This window comes from Hylobates moloch, unplaced genomic scaffold (genome assembly GCF_009828535.3).
Source record: "Hylobates moloch isolate HMO894 unplaced genomic scaffold, HMol_V3 SCAFFOLD_17, whole genome shotgun sequence".
Taxonomy (NCBI): Eukaryota; Metazoa; Chordata; class Mammalia; order Primates; family Hylobatidae; genus Hylobates; species Hylobates moloch.
This window is the reverse complement of record NW_026652292.1, coordinates 69,723,319-69,740,273: the sequence shown is the minus strand read 5'-3', so window position 1 is coordinate 69,740,273 and position 16,955 is coordinate 69,723,319. Positions and strand designations below refer to the sequence as shown.

Sequence of the window (16,955 nt, the reverse complement as noted above, 5' to 3'; positions counted from 1 at the left end):
AATTCACTGGGCAAAAGGGAACTGCCCTCTCCCGTGCCGGAAACACTAGCATTCAGATTTGTTGTGCAGGCCAGTAAAAAACATCCACCTATACATCTGCTTACTGGTAGCCTGATAACCACCTTCAAACCGGGAAAGGAAGGAACAAAGTGCTTTACTTACCGAGAAGGACTGAGAACCTGGCAAACACATTTAACTAATTTTTATTATCTTACATTCAGTGCTACACACTTTTGTCTGTTTGCTACATGGGCAACCTACACTCATAACACACCAAAATCAAAAGGCCATTCTTCTGTTTAGGTAGGCAGTCACAGAGGAGTGCATTGGCAGCACCTTGGGTAATAAGCAGAAAAATGCAAGGAGCTTTGATACTTTCTGAAAATACTATGGACTCACTCGAGGGAGGCGTTCAAGGCCCTCCCAGGATCAGGCCCCAACTTACCTTTTTTTCTCTCCCTCTGGCCAGGGGCCTGCTTCTTTCATACCTTGACCTCTTTGCTCACATGGTTCTGAAGCCTGGAATGTGAGCAGAGCGCCCACCCATCCCACCGGCTCTGCCCTTGTATGATCCTTGTTACATTAACTAGATAATGTCCCTGCTATCTGTCTTCTAGCCTCTTGAGACCAAAGGCTATCATCCTTATCTCCACCTTCCTTCAGTTCTAGCCATGCACTCACACAGCAGGAGCTTCATAAACCTTATACAAATGCAAAGCTACTTTTTAACAAACGATATTTTATAACAGAGTACACAGTCACCCTCTCTAGGAATTTTCAAACAATTCTACTTAATAAGGGAGTTCTCATCCCTCAGCTAAAAGAAAAGTAGCGTAATATTTCTTTTTGAAGAAATTCTGGTTTTTATTTAATTAATTAATTAATTTATTTATTTATTTATTTTGAGACGGAGTCTCACTCTGTCACCCAGGCTGGAGTACAATGGCACCATCTCGGCTCACTGCAACCTCTGCCTCCTGGGTTCAAGCAATTCTCCTGCCTCAGCCTCCTGAGTACCTGGGACTACAGGTGAGTGCCACCACGCCCGGCTAATTTTTGCATTTTTGGTAGAGACGGAGTTTCACCATATTGGCCAGGCTGATCTCGAACCCCTGACCTCATGATCTGCCCGCTTTGGCCTACCAAAGTGCTGGGATTACAGGCGTGAGCCACCGCACCCAGCCTTAGTTTTTAATTTTTTTTTTTTTTTTTTGAGACGGAGTCTTGCTCTGTCGCCCAGGCTGGAGTGCAGTGGCGCAATCTCGGCTCACTGCAAGCTCCGCCTCCCAGGTTCACGCCATTCTCCTGCCTCAGCCTCTCCGAGTAGCTGGGACTACAGGCGCCCGCCACTACGCCCGGCTAATTTTTTTTTTGTATTTTTAGTAGAGACGGGGTTTCACCGTGGTCTCGATCTCCTGACCTCATGATCCGCCCGCCTCGGCCTCCCAAAGTGCTGGGATTACAAGCTTGAGCCACCGCGCCCGGCCTTAGTTTTTAATTTTTAAATAACATACAACTTGAAAAGTTTTCTTCAAATGCTACTTTTGAAATTTCTGCTATGGTTCAAATGAGATTTGTAAGGTGGTTCAATATTCCATGGAAGTTCTTAGTCAAAAAAGGTTGCTAAAATTGCAGATTGAATAACTGGTCGTTTGAAGATTTACTTTCCAGTCAGCCAAAATTTTTCTCATACTTCATATTTTTAATAATAAATACACCAATGAAAAATTACCTTATCATAATCAATTTTGGACTCATGTGCCTTCTGTATGATTTTTCTCAAAGTATCTGGAAAAAAAGCCACAAAACAGCAAAATTATTTTTTCAGTAAAAATATAAAATGCGTATTTAGAAAAAGATCTTTATATGCTTACAAATTATTATACCTAAATTTCTATTATTCTTATAATTTTATTCCTATTTCTTAATGTAGGTAAATAATTAATGACCTCTAGCCAGGAGCCAAGAATAGAAGACAAATACTTGTGATTTACTATTTTGTCAGTGACAGAATTAGAGTTGTCACTTTTAAGTTAGTAATTTATCATAATACACCTTAATATTTACCAGCAAACCACATACAGCTTATTAATAATCATTTATAAAAATTATGCTGAAATTGTTAATTCTTAATTATCTGGAAACACAAATGAAATTTATTTTTCAATAATTCCACATTTGCCTGATATTAATATTTTACAAAGGAATGGATGAAAGGAATCTTAAAATTAACCCAACTCGGCAGGGTGCCGCGGCTCACGCCTGTAATCTCAGCACTTTGGGACACAGAGGCAGGCGGATCTTCTGAGGCCAGGAGTTCGAGACCAGCCTGGTCAACATGGTGAAACTCCGTCTCGACTAAAAATACAAAAATTAGCCAGGCATGGTGGCGCATGCCTGTAGTCCCAGCTACTTGGGAGGCTGAGGCGGGAGGATCACTTGAACCCGGGAGGTGGAGGTTGCAGTGAGCCGAAATGGTGCCACTGCACTCCAGACTCCGTCAAAAAAAAAAAAAAAAAATTAACCCAGCTCGAGTTCTTAACATGGGAAATCCTTCTCTTCCTGTCTCCAAGCAGTACACAAAAACCTATACAATGCAAACTTGAACTTCTCCATAAATATTCATTTAGAGCATTTTCAAATTCTCACATAGGCCTAGGACCAAAAACGGTTAAGAGCCACCTCTTAACCCTGAGCTGCCATCTAAGAATGATACGAGACAACTGAGGCATGGACAGAGAGGGTGACATAGTGATTCATGAGGAGGCCAGACCAAGGCCCAGGTCTTCCTTCTCCTGTGCGGGTGCCTTCCAGCCACCCTGTACACTGTCTCTCATCCCAGGAAGGAGCTTCTGCAGTGCTATCGCTATATCCATCACACCTGAAATGTACTAATGGGGGGGTAAACAAAGCCCTACATCAACTCCTTTTTTGATGCAAAAAAGTTCAGATTAACATACAGGAGAACAAAGCAAGCCACTCTCCCACAAGGCTTTCTGCAAAACAACTTTTCTCCTCTACAACTCAGAGATATGGGCTGATGTTTAAAGATTACGCTGCAGGAACAGAGATTTTCAAACTGATATGTACCCAGGGAGCCCCAGTAGTTTCTTCACAGTACCTCGGGGGCTGCCCAAGGACCAGAGGGACACTGAGGCTGTCTAATCCCCTTCAGACACAGGCTACCTCCCCCTTCAACCAGTCAGCATTGCTTTGGTCTGTTTTACAGATCAGGCTTCTGTTTAAAATTTCATTGAATGAAAGAGTCTACTGTTGATTTAAAAACTGAGAAATCATCTATTTATTAAAATATATTTAGCTGCACAGCATAATATGTTGCAATTTTGGGTCTTGATCTAGTAACGAGTTAGAAGGGAATCCAAGCTCCACCACTTAACTGGGTGTCTAATCTTAGGTGAATAACTGCTACAAACATCCTCATCTGCAAAATAAGATGTCCCTACTCTCAAAAGACCACTCAGAGTGAAGTGAGAAAACACTTATAAATAAAACAGCACCGGGCCTGGCACACAGTGGGCACATGGTATATACCTGCTATTATTATATGAAGCAATTTAGAGAATGCAGATTACAGAACAGTATCCATGGTAAGGGCAGTGTGGAAGACTGTTATTTTGGCCATTCAATGTCCATTCACTTTTTTTTTTTCCCTTACAAAACAAAGCAAACAAACAAAAACAAAATGAAAACCTTTGGATTTCTTTTGGGGAACTGCTCCTTCCATCCTCTCAGGCCACGTGGACTGGGGAAGCTGTGAGCCCAGCACCACAAAAGTAGATCGTCACGGGTCTAAACTAGCAGGTCTCCAAGCGTGGGCTGTGGGAATCCCCAGGATATGTTCAGGGTGTCCATGAGGTCAAAACACAAGATGTTAATTGCTTTTTTTGTTGTGTTGACATTTGCACTAGAGTGCAAAGGCAGTGGTAGATAAGAATGCAGGTGATTTGGAACAAATCAAGATTGCAGCTAATACTCATTATATTCTTTGCCATCAGGCATTCGTGTTCAATAGTCAGTTACACTCAAGAAGGTTCTTGATAAAGCATTAAAAATTATTTTTATTAAACTTCAACCTGTGAGTACAGCTCTTTTTATTATCCTGTGTAAAAAAAAAAAAAAAGGTAACTACACATAAAGCTCTTTCATATACATCAAAGTATAATGTGCAAAAAGCATTTGTGCAATTGTTTTAAGTTGTGAGCTCAACTAGCCACAGTTTTCATGGAACACCATCTTTACTTGGAAGAAAAGTTGATGGCCAGGCACGGTGGCTCACACCTGTCATCCTAGCACTGTGGGAGGCCAAGGACAGAGGATTGCTTGATCCCAGGAGTTTGAGACCAGCCTGGGCAACTGGGTAACATAGTGAGACCCCATATTAGTCAAGTGTGGGGGCATGCACCTGCAGTGGGAGGCTGAAGTAGGAGGATCATTTGAGCCCAGGAGTTCAACTAAGCCACAGTTATGCCACGGCACTCCAGCTCAGGTGACAGATCGAGACCCTGCCTCAAATAAATAAATAAATAAATAAATAAATAAATAAATAAATCTACATAAGAAAGGCTGAGAGACAAATTGTGACTATTCAGACTTAGATATACCCAATCTCAGCCCTTAATCGTGGTTCACTGCAGGCTCGAGCTCCTGGGCTCAAGTTCTCCTCCCCTCTCCCCTCAGCCTCCTGCATAGCTAGGACTGCAAGTGCACATCACCATGCACAGATAACTTTTTAATTTGTTTTTTTTTGTAGAGATGGTGTCTCACTATGTTGCCCAGGATAGTCTTAAACCCCTGGCTTCAAACAATCCTGTCACCTTGGCCTCCCAAAGCACTGGGGTTACAGGCGTGAGCCACCGTGCCTGGCCAGCATTTTCTCTGAAATGAAAGAAGTGGAGCTTGCAAATTTAAGAAGCCACTGACAGGATTTGTTGCCAATGATAAAATTAGAGCTTTCAAGCAAAAATTAGAATTTTGCAAAATGCATATCCACCACCATGAGCTTGACGGCATTCCAGTACTTATGCCTTTCTAACATGATCAGTAAGGATATTAAAGAATTTTTCATACTATAAAATGAAATATGTCCACATTTGGGAGATGTGCAAAACTCAGTGAACGAGTATTTTCCAAAAGATTCATGCATCATGCCACAAAATCCTGCATGGAAAAAGATCCATTCAAAGTGGAAGACCGGGAGGTGGGAGGAGGGCAGATGATAAAACATTACTTGATGGGTACAGTGTACGTTATTCAGGTGATGGATACTCTAAAAGCCCTGACCTCACGACTATGTGCTCTATCCACGTCACAAACTTACACTTGTACTCCATAAATTTATACAAATTTAAATTTTTTTGATAAATAAATACAGTGGAAGACAGACCAGTGGATGTTAATAGATCAAAATGTAAAAAATTAATTCATATGGTTCCAGATTCCACATTGCAAATAACCTTTAAAAACTAGCACTTGCACAGTTTTAGTGTGGTATTAAAGAAAAATATCCACAATTATCTTTAGAGACTACTAAAGTACTGCTGTCTTTTACAACTACATATCTCAGTGAGAGCAGACGTTCACCCTATACATCAACAGAGCTAACACCCAGTACCTCAACAGGACCAACTCAGATACAGATATGAAAATCCAGCTGACTTGCACTAAGCCAGATGTTCATGAGATTTGCAAAAATGCAAAAACCAATGCCACTCTTCTCATGATTTTTGCTTTTGGAAACTATAGTTATTTTTAACAAAATTAAGTTATTTATGGAAAGGGTTTATTATCATTCTTTTAAAATGAATTGACAAATATATGTTAAGGTGTTCTCCATTTTATCTTCAAATATGATAAATACTGATAAACAAAATCTCTTTGGGGCCCTGAATAATTTTTAAGAGTTAAAGGGGATCTGAGACCCACGGTGTGTGAGTAAGACCTTCCTTCTGGTCTGAGCCAAGTAACATATCCGCCCAACCCCTATAACTTGGTTTAGGAGTGAACAGATAATCCAGCTTCAGCCAGTGACAGACAGACTCAACAGACTCAGGTCTTGGCTTTTCTTGTTTTTTTGTTTGTTTTGCTTGTTTCGTAGAGATGGGATCTCATCTGTCACCCAGGCTGGAGTGCAGTGGTGCCATCATAGCTCACTGCAGCCTCAAACTTCTTAGCTGGGACCGAAGGCGTGCACACGACACCCAGCTAAGCCTTGGCTTTTTCGAGGGAGAGATGCTCACTAACACCGCCCTTCACCAGGCCCGTGCTGGAAAGGACACGGGTCTGGCGTCACTGCCACAGTCCTCCAAGCGCAAGGCAAGAGACTGAGAATTGAAGCCCCACATGAGAACCAGCCCTGGCAGCATCACTGGAGCCCCACTTTGAATGGATATTTTTCTGGACTGCACATGCAGAGGTGGTGGCAGGGATGCGTACTGTAGCTGGAAAGTGCAGAAAACAAGGGGAGTCTGCTCTTGAGGGCACACGGGTTGCCCCATGACGCTGTCTGGAATGTGGTTCTGCGCCTCTTCATCCATTGCTCTGTCCATAGCTCTGACTGCCAGCCTCTCCAGGGTGTGTGGCCTGGGAGTGAGCAGCCCTGTGAACTTCAGGATGGACCTTCTGTGGCCAGCAGCCAAGTCTGTAGAAACGAGTTCTGGAACTCAGGGCCTCTCTGTCTGTCTCTCTCTCACACACCCCCCAGGTCAGGGGACAGTGCTGGCAGGATGTCTTAGCTTTGCGGGATTCTCTTGCACCTTCTCACTACACTTCAACAGGACATGCAGCAGGAGCTTCTCCAACAGGCTGCGTGCGTACGTGTGCGATTTATGAGTTTTGTGATGTCTGAGCGACGGAAGTAAGCTAAAATAAGAAATGTGCCTTGTGCAGGACCCATATATTCTAACAGATCCGTCTTCTTTATGTGAGTCAAAACTCATCTTTGACTAAGATATTTCTGTTCTCAAACTGGCTTCTCTGAATACATATGTAGATTCTGGCCCAAGCTGGGCCTAGTGAAATTCCATCCCTGTAATGTTCTCTTGTAAAATGAATAGAGAACTTAAAATCCCCTGTTGTTTGCAGTAGATTTATCAGACTTGTGCCAAGCTTAAGTGCTCTTGGAAAGATTTTGCTGATAGTATCTGTAAGTCAGCTTGCTTGGGCACTTGTGTTTACTTAGACATGTGATCAATTAAGAGCATAAATAGTGTTAAGTGCCTCTCTGAGGAGAGACCACAGGGTCCCTCTTTTGCCTTTGGTGGCCCCATCTTAAACACACATAGTTCAGGGGGTCTCACACGTGGCTCTGTGCTAAGAAGGATTTAATATGTTAACTCATACATTAAAACAACACTGTTCAAGTGAAAGAGATTATTCATATTTTCCAAAAAAGACACAGAATAAAATAATATTCAAGTTCAATTTAGAGACTTGCAGAAACTAGGTTTGTACATGCATCATTTTTGTAAATTAAATACTAATTAAAATGCAACTATAATTGTTTCTTTCCAGGCACATAAGACTTTCTGCAGGCACTTCCAAATAAATTTCACAACTTGCCCCCATCTAGACAAAATTCCTGAGGGGACAGGGGGAAGCAGGCAAACCAAGTAGAACTGACAAGCCCAGAAAAAACACAAATCTACACAGTTCAAAAAGTGGTAAGTCTCTGGATGTGCTGGCATTACACAGGCTATGAAAGATGGAAAGGCATCTTACCCCAAGAAAAGTGTCCAGCACAGTGCCTGGTATATAATATACAGAGCACTACAGATGCTAAGAGACGTGTTAGTCTCTCCCACCTCTACTCTGGGATCCCACGGCCTTCAACACTCCACTCCTCCCTGCCGGCCCTCAGCAAGTGGCACAGAATGAAAGCGTCCTGTGCCATCTGTGTGTGGCCTCTTCCTCCTTGACCCACAGCCTGACTCTATTCCCCAGCTCTTTCGCAGCTAAGAGGGACTGGGGACTTGAGTTCTGGCCAGCGGAACACAGATGGACATACACGCACACCACTTCCAGGCCTGGCCTCTGAAACCTCCCAAAAGATCCTGCATGTTTGCCCTCTTTATTCTTCTATCAGCCAAATACAGAGGATCCAGTGGAGAATTCTGAAGCCCAAGCGGCTGGCAGAACCATTAGGTAGAGCGAGCCGGAGTCCCCAGACCACATGACCCAACTCGCAGCAGCCTCTATGTTGGACTGAGCAGTGAACCACAAACATTTTGTACTGAGATTTGGGCTTGTTTCTCTTAGCAAAGGGTGTTACTTACCCTAATAAAACACACCTTACCGAATTAAGACCCCCAACATTTTCTAGCTACGTGCCTCCTCTACCAGTAGCCTATCCTGTCAGCTTTGACTAAATAATGAGAAAAAACAAAACAAAACATTTTTTCAGCAGAAAGTAAACATATGCATGACACATGCAGAGACTTAGTGAAGCTTATAGACCAGCACCCACATACACTGAGATTTTTAAAACATCTTCACTGAAATGTGTGAATTCCTATATTCATAAAACAGAATGCATGAAAAGGTACTTGCACTCATAAAAATCATGACCAAATACAGTGGAGTATAGCTCAGATGAATCACTCTTCCCACCTGCTTCTCATTCATGGTCTACAAAGCTTGGAGAGTCATCCCGGGCCTGAGACACATCCAATAAGCCTACCAACTGAATTGTCCTGATCTACAAAACACATGTTCACAACCAGTTTAAACCACCAATTCAAACAAGTCTCTACTGCCAAGATACTTAAGGAAAATGTTCTCAGGTGACAGTGTTATCCTGGGAATAGTGCGTCAGATAGGGGTCAAGGCTAAGTTGGCTTAAGATCTCGGTAGAATCTCCAAGAGTTATGAGTACAAATGGCTGGTAAAATGAGCTGGGAGCACCAGCTTCCGGGTCCAGCCTGCCCTTTCTGGAGGAGAATGCAGATTTAACTCAAGACGCAGAGCCGGTTGGTGAAAATATAAACATTTACATGGTTTATATGTGGCCACCAGCACTTTCTCCAGGGCTCCCACAGGGAAGGGATCTTAAATTACAAACAGAGGTAAACCTGCCTCTGAGTCCTGTCTTCCCTCATTGGGCTAGGCCCACTGGGTTTTGTTTTTATGCTTTAGAACTTCCTGATTCCATTTTCTAAAATGAAAATTTGTCTTCTTTTGATAGGAAAATACCTCATGACTTTAAACAAATTCAGAAATGCCTAGTTATTTGCATAGCTTGACTCAATTTACCTTTCATCAAGGAAAACAATGTTTAAGGAGCCAATTCATTGCCTGAAAATGTTTAAATCTACATTGAATCAGCGTAGGAGATATAATCACTTCTGTTAGGTTGATTGGAAAAGAAAAAGAAGGAAAACGACCCTTAGATATTTTAACTTATTTAAGACATGCAAATACACATGCATTTGCCTCTCATCTGGTGCAAAGCCAGTCACTTCAGCTCCAAATCACAAGCTCGAGGGAGACGAGAATGACCCCATCGACTCACGGAGTCACACTGTCTACACAGAGTGGGTACTTCAGAGACAGCACTCAGTCATCACAGACTCTGCCTCAGGATACAGGTGACCTTGCTCATTTGATTCTTCAGTGACTAGAATAGGCAGAGGGCTAGGCCTTCCTCCAACCATGCACTCCTTCCCACCCTCATTCCCAAACACTGGGAATAACTGCCTGTGTCTGTCATGGTTCCCTAGAGAGACAGAGCCAATAAGAGACAGTACTATAGACATTCAGAGACTTATTCTAAGGAATTGTGGGAGCTAGCAAGTCTGAGATCTGTAGAACAGGCTGGCAGGCTGTAAACTCAGGTAGGAGTGGACACTACAGTCTTGAGGCAGGATTTCTTCCTCCTCAGGAAACCTCAGTTTTTCCTCTTAAGGCCTTTCAACTGATTGGATGAGGCCCACCCACTTTATCAACGGTACTGCCTTTCTTTTTTTGAGAGAGAGAGTCTCTGTCGCCCAGGCTGGAGTACAGTGGGGCAATCTCAGCTCACTGCAACCTCTGCCTCCTGGATTCAAGCGATTCTCCTGCCTCAGCCTCCCAAGTAACTGGGATTACAGGTGCATGCCACCACACCTGGCTAATTTTTGTATTTTCAGTAGGGATGGGATTTCACCATGTTAGCCAGGCTAGTCTAGAACTCCTGACTTCAAGTGATCTGCCTGCCTCGGCCTCCCAAAGTGCTGGGATTACAAGTATGAGCCACCATGCCCAGCAGGTACTTACAGTGTCCGGCCGGTACTGCCTTTCATTTAAAGGTTGCAATTAGTTTCATCACAATTAGTTTTGTTACAATTAGTTTCGTTAAACTAGTTGTAGATAAAATACTTTTAGCAGCAACACTAGATTAATGTTTGTTTATGTCATCATCTACTATAGCCTGGCCTAACTCTACCCTGCCAGCTATTGCTCCTGCTGGATGGTTATACCTCACAGGTGCTGGAGCAGAACATCTCTGAGCAGCTGTGTTTCAGAGCAGGTAGAGGAACCATCATTAATGACAACTGCCAACAACCTGAGCCCTCTACCAAGCAAAGGGCAGCAATTGGGGCCCAGTGGGCACAAGGGCAAGAGGCCACACATAGTCTCTGAGGATAAAGATCTTGAACGCGGGTCCTTAACCATTCCCCCTAAAACGTTGTTTTATATTTGGTGTGCACTCAATTCAAAGGCCTGAGTTCAAATAAATGCCTTTTGAAAAGATTTCTGTGGAAATACTAGAGCTAAAGAAGTTTGTCACTTGAAGGGTTATGTGTGGCTTCTCTGAAAAATATACTTATCAATTTCACCTTCCAGCACTCCCATTTGGTTAAATGTGTTCATTATTTATAATGAAGTGAACACAGTCTGTCCACTCCTGGGCTGACATTTTCCCGTGGCTGGTATGGGTGAAACTGAGACCAAAGAAGTGATTCTGGGGGGACCCAAACAGCACGACGGCCTCGGGTCCTGGAGTTCACCAAATTTCCTGACTGAGCCTATTTCCTTATGCTGTGGCTGAGCTGCACCTGTCTGAATTTAGTACCTGAGTGATATGCATTGAAAAACCATTTTCTGCTACAACAGGGCTGTACTTTTCAGTTTCTCAGAGCACTTTCGTTAAACCCTTCAAATCCTCACATCCACATGACTAAACTGTTCAGTTTGGTTTTTGATAAAAGGATTGAAGCTTCAGACTTTTAGAAGCCAAGCCGTATTTATTAGACTTATCAAATGTATCCCCGCTGCCTCCACAAATACAACAAAGTACTCTGGAGAGGGAGGTCTCCCTTTTGTTTATTTAAAATGCAAGTTGAACACCTTTAGGGTGCTTTGTTCCTACATGAGTTCCTCTCCTTTAGCTGACTGCAGTGGCTTCTCCCTGCAGGACTGACATACGTTGGCTTTTACTAGAATTAATGGTGGCACGAACTCACTCTGCACGTAAGGAGCTCAGAAAACATGCTGCCTGGGAAGCTATTCCTGTGAAAACATCTGGACCAGTCTGGCCTGTTCAGCGTCCTGGCAGCCATGTGCTCACAGCCATGTATGGACTGTGATTTTACTTTACCTGGATGTAGCATGTGGTACAGCCCAGCCTGTAACTGGGAAGATAATCATTTCCAGTTCCTTTAGAGGAAGTGAGTACTCAGGTTGCACAGGGTGAAGGGACGCTCCAGAGATCTCCTGGAGCCTGATATCCTGACCATTGCGGTGCAGCCACCCTGATGATGGGGCGGCTGGGCTGGGGCTCCCCCACAGTGCGATGGGCCATGGGCCGGGGTCCTGTGCTGCCGCCCCTGGCGAATCCAGAGAGTGGGGGTTAAGGACCACTGCCAAAATATTTGTGGATTCCGACGGCATTTCTTTCCCTAAGACGTTCCTGGAAAGCATAATTCCATTTACAGCCTTTGTCCCTGCTGTTCCTGGGGGAAGGATTACTGGGAGGACCTTTGAGAGGAATGTTATTTGAATCACATTTTTTGGTCTGTATGGAGGTCCATGTGAGATCACAAACACTGCTGTGAGAATGGGAATCAGCCAAACCCTATTTTGTTCTGCGTGAAAAAAGGCTCAGCTGTCAACAATGGCTTCCCCAGGACAGGCAGTATGATTAGAAGCAGTGTGAAGGGGAAATTATTTTCCTTATATATAGTTTGAGCTCACGTAAATTTGTTTTAATTAAATGAAATGTTTAAAATAAAATAATTTTATTAATCTAGTACTCTATCTCCCTCTTCCCCCAATCACAAATAAGAAATACACACTTCTTGACAAAACAAAGTTAAAAATGCTGGTTCCTGTAAATCAGATCTCACCATATTCTTATGTAGGATATGTGACCTAGAACCATTTTTACAGTATTTCGGCATGTAGTGTTTGTCATAAGAAACTTACCAACTACCAGTAATAATTGTACTGAATAAGAGGGCTCTGATCTCCTTAAATTTATATATATATAAGATATGTATATATAGTTTATTATTATATTCAATAGGACATGAACAAGATGATGAATTTTTTCTTGTAAATTGATGTGGATGGTCTGCCACTGCAGGCTTCAGCTTCAGCATTGTCTCATTCCTTCTTAAAATGAGTTACCTATTTGCAAACTGTGATTTCTTTGAGGCATTGTCCCCACATAATATGTGTAAAGCATCCATTATTTCACTATTCTTCCACCCAAGCTTCACCATAAATTTGATGTTTGGTCAGGGTGCAGTGGCTCACACTTGTAATCCCAGCACTTTGAGAGGCCAAGGTGGGCAGATCACGAGTTCAGGAGTTCGAGACCAGCCCGGCCAACACGGTTAAACCCCTTCTCTACTAAAAATACAAAAATTAGCCGGGCGCCGTGGTGGGCACCTATAATCCCAGCTACTCGGGAGGCTGAGGCAGGAGAATCCCTTGAACCTGGGAGTCAGAGGTTGCAGTGAGCCGAGATCATGCCACTGAACTCCAGCCTGGGTGACAGAGCAAGACTCCATCTCAAAAAAAAAAAACCACACACACACACACAAACTGATGTTTGTTCTTGCTTCAGTTTTTGAATTCATGTGGCACTGATACAGGGTGTTTGTTTGGTTTTTGTTTTCTTTGAGACAGGGTCTCAGTCGGTTGCCCATGCTGGAGTGCAGTGGCACGATCATGGCTCACTGCAGCCTCTATCTCCTGGGCTCAGGTGATTCTCCCGCCTCAGCCTCCTGAGTAGCTGGGACTACAGTCACGTGCCACCACATCCAGCTAATTTTTGTATTTTCTGAAGAGATGAGATTTCGTCATGTTGCCCAGGGTGGTCTCGAACTCCTGGGCTCAAGTGATCTCCCCACCTCAGCCTCCCAAAGTGCTGAGATTATAGGTGTGAGCCACCATGCCCAGGCTAATCCAGGCTATTTTAAAACTGAGTCTTATCCTTCTTAGTGAATCAAACTAGTACCTATTCAGATATCTTAGAAGAAGTTAATATAAGTTTATTCTGATGCAAAAAAATTTTGAAATCCATGCATAGTTTTTTCCATATACACATTTTCCATGAACGTTTTGAAATCCCTTCATATATTTAATGGCATGGTCAGACTATATTCCCAAAAATGCTTAATAGGCACAAATAGATTTCAGAGTCTGCACTGCATTCTAAGGATACAAGGATGAAAAGATGCAATCCATGCTGTTAATAGGCTCACTGCCTACTGGGAAGACAGATCAGTAAACAAAATAAAGTAGGTGTGCTGTGTGGGGAGATGCAGGCATATAAGGCTCAGCATCAGCTGGCTAGGTTGGGAGAGTTATAAGGAGTAAAGACTTACTAGAGCAGATAATATTTGAGCTGTGTCTTAAGGGAAAAACCTCCAGGGACAGGGAAGGCATGTTCAAAGTTATTCAGACATGAGACAACATGACAGGCTGAAGGAACTGCAAGTAACTGGTACTGCTTAAATAAAAATGCCAGGATGGGAGATGAGGAAAGACAGGCAATTACCATAGCAGTTAGGAGCAGAGCACTCCAGCCCTGCTATTTAATGGCTGTGTGGCCTTGGGCAGGTGGCTTAGCCACTCTGTGCCTTCGTTTCCTCTTCTATAAATGTTATGCCATTGTTATCACTAACAACCTTTTGAGTGCTGGGAAACATTAACAAATGATCAGCTGTGAACTCTCTAACCACTCTAAATATCCATCATCCTGTGAGGTGAAGAAGGCACCTATTGTGTGCCAAGCCCTCTCTGAGCACAGAATGAGTTGATTTTACACTACAGGATGCTCAGTGTGGGGTTTTGGCCACAGGTTGAGTGAGACACGTAAGGCCTCATCATGATGTGCTTTGTGAGTTCAGACTGTAAAGTCCCTTCCCCTTTGTGCCCAACAGCAGAGCCACCGTGGCTGCCTGGTCAGGTGGTCAAGACCCAGACTGTCTTTGGACACGGAATGTTTTTTCTCCCAGCTGAGCAAACTGGGACCGGGTTTCTGACCCTGGTTTAATGAGCCCAGCATTTTAACAGAGTCTTCCACTTATTCATCGCAGCTGAGAGCAGAGTCAGACACTCCAAATGAGACTGGGATTTGTAAGAATTCGGTAGCCCTCCAAGAAGCTTCCTAGAATCCAATACAAACATGACACCTTCTAATTTGCTTTGAATCTGTCCTCTATAAAGTTCTATATAATGTCTGAAAACAAAACCCCAAATGAAAAGGGAGGGAATGAAATGCCCAAAGGCTACCTTCTTTCAATCTAAACACAAAACAAACCAACATCTCTGGTGGATCTATATCTATGCCTGTTTATGAGCTATGGGATTGGAAACCCACAGCCAATGTGGAGATGAAAAGGAATGCTTTGTGATAGCTGAGCCTGAACGCTTGTGAACCCCCACTGAGAATGCCAGGCTAAATCAAGCCTCCTTGGCAACCGAAGAAGCATCCAGCCTTTCCGACTGTTTCTACGTCTCCGCATCTCCAGCCTTACTCGCTGCACTCCCACAGAATCCACAGCCCTGAGCTCTGTTCTGGCCACTCACAAAATCGCCATCAAGTCCTTGGGAAATACTGAAATAAGCAGGTTTCCCCATTTCTATAACATGGTATCAGAATGCTCCCGATACAGCAGAATGCCCACTAATAAATGGAAAAGAAGTGACAGAACACCACCACTTTACAGGACTATAGTAAATGGTTTATTTTTTATTTTTTGAGACAGTGTCTTACTTGGTCACTCAGGCTGGAGTGCAGTGGTGTGATCTCGGCTCACTGCAGCCTCAACCTCCCTGGGCTAGGGTGATCTTCCCACCTCAGTCTCCCGAGTAGCTGGGACTACAGATGCACAACACCAACATGCCTGGCTAATGTTTGTATTTTTTCTAGAAACGAGGTTTTGCCATGTTGCCTAGGTTGGTGTCAAACTCTGGGGCTCAAGTGATCCACCTACTTCAGCCTCCCAAAGTGCTGGGATTACAGGTGTGAGCCACAGGGCCTGGCGGTAAATGATTTATTAAGGCAAGAATAACCTATGAATGCTAAAAGCCCTAGGCAAATGATTGTTGGGGAACAGGATAGTATATGGAAAAATCTAGAAGACACTACCTTAACCACATTGTTAATTTCACCAACAATGAGACAAATTGACATCATGAGCCTCCTACTGTGATAACAATGACAGGGCATGTCATTTATGTAGTACCACAGACAAAATATTTAATTTGAATAAAAACTATAAAAAAATTAATGTAAATATTTGAGAAATGTAAATATCAACTGTTTGGGAGACAAAAGTGTCATAACAATGCTAAATGTCCTGCATGTCAGATTTGCATGTGGTTATGTAAGAAAATGACCTGAGGTGCATGCTGAAGTATTTCACTGTGTGGCAAAATATTAACAACTGATGAATCCAGGTAGAGAATAAGCAGGTGTTCATCTGTACTACTCTTGCAATGTTTTTAAGGTTTGAGGTTATTCAAAATAAAAGTCTGAAATGAAAAAAGTTGTTGGACCTCTTTCTATTTTTCTCTATAATCACTTTCCCTTTTCCGAACTCCACTTCTCAGTTAACCAGTTAACTAATTTTCCTCATTTATCAAGCTCAAAACTTTTTGACTCAGTTTTGGAAAAAAACCACAATGTTTAAAGAGTTTCTTTCTCCTTTGCTGTGATTCTGATTCAAGGGAAGGAAAGAAACAGTAAAAAAGATAACTGAGAAAATATGGGCACTAAACTTAATGACGATACTTAAGAGTAAAATAATTAGAATTCTTATTAACTTTGGTAATTTGGTAATGACACTATGGATAGTCAATATTCTTTAGAAATGCACTCTGTGGTGGGAGGGAAAATGACATTATGTTTGGGTTTGCTTTAAATGCTTCAGCAAAGAAAAATGGAAAGAAAAGACAAGGAAAAGATAAATAAAGCAAATATGATAAAACCAAATAATTTTTTATCTGGGCCACTGGCATATGGGGATTCACTGTATTCTTTCTGGTTTTGAGTAGGTGTGGAATTTTTCATTATAGACAATTTATAAGGCTGGGCACACTGGCTCACGCCTGTAATCCCAGCACTCTGGAAGGCCAATGCTGATAGATCACTTGAGGTCAGGAGATCGAGACCAGCCTGGCCAACATGATGAAACCCCGACTCTACTAAAAATGCAAAGTTAGCCAGGTGTGGTGGCGAGTACCTGTGATCCCAGTTACTTGGGAGGCCAAGGCAGGAGAATCGCTTGAACCTGGGAGGTGGAGGTTGCAGTGAGCCAAGATTGTGCCACTGCACTCCAGCCTGGGTGACAGTGCAAGACTCTGTCTCAAACAAAACAAAACAAAATAATTTATAAGACGTCTTACCTCCCTTGCATTCCATCATCCAGTTCAGATCTCCATCACATCTACCCTGCTTTTAATGAAGTCACCCACTAATTATTCTTTTGGCCTCTCATCTCTCT

At 42.9% G+C, this 16,955-nt stretch overlaps 1 protein-coding gene across 10 annotated transcripts in view; it reads right to left on the bottom strand.

Annotated features, from left to right (window-relative positions):
• Nucleotides 1–16,955, bottom strand: part of PROM1 (prominin 1) — a 154,784-nt gene that overhangs the window by 69,031 nt on the left and 68,798 nt on the right. For all 10 annotated transcript variants that reach the window (XM_058430231.1, XM_058430234.1, XM_058430235.1 and 7 more), the window contains one exon: nucleotides 1,733–1,788. In XM_058430231.1, the coding sequence (XP_058286214.1) occupies nucleotides 1,733–1,788 (56 nt within the window). The remainder of the gene's footprint in view (nucleotides 1–1,732; nucleotides 1,789–16,955) is intronic.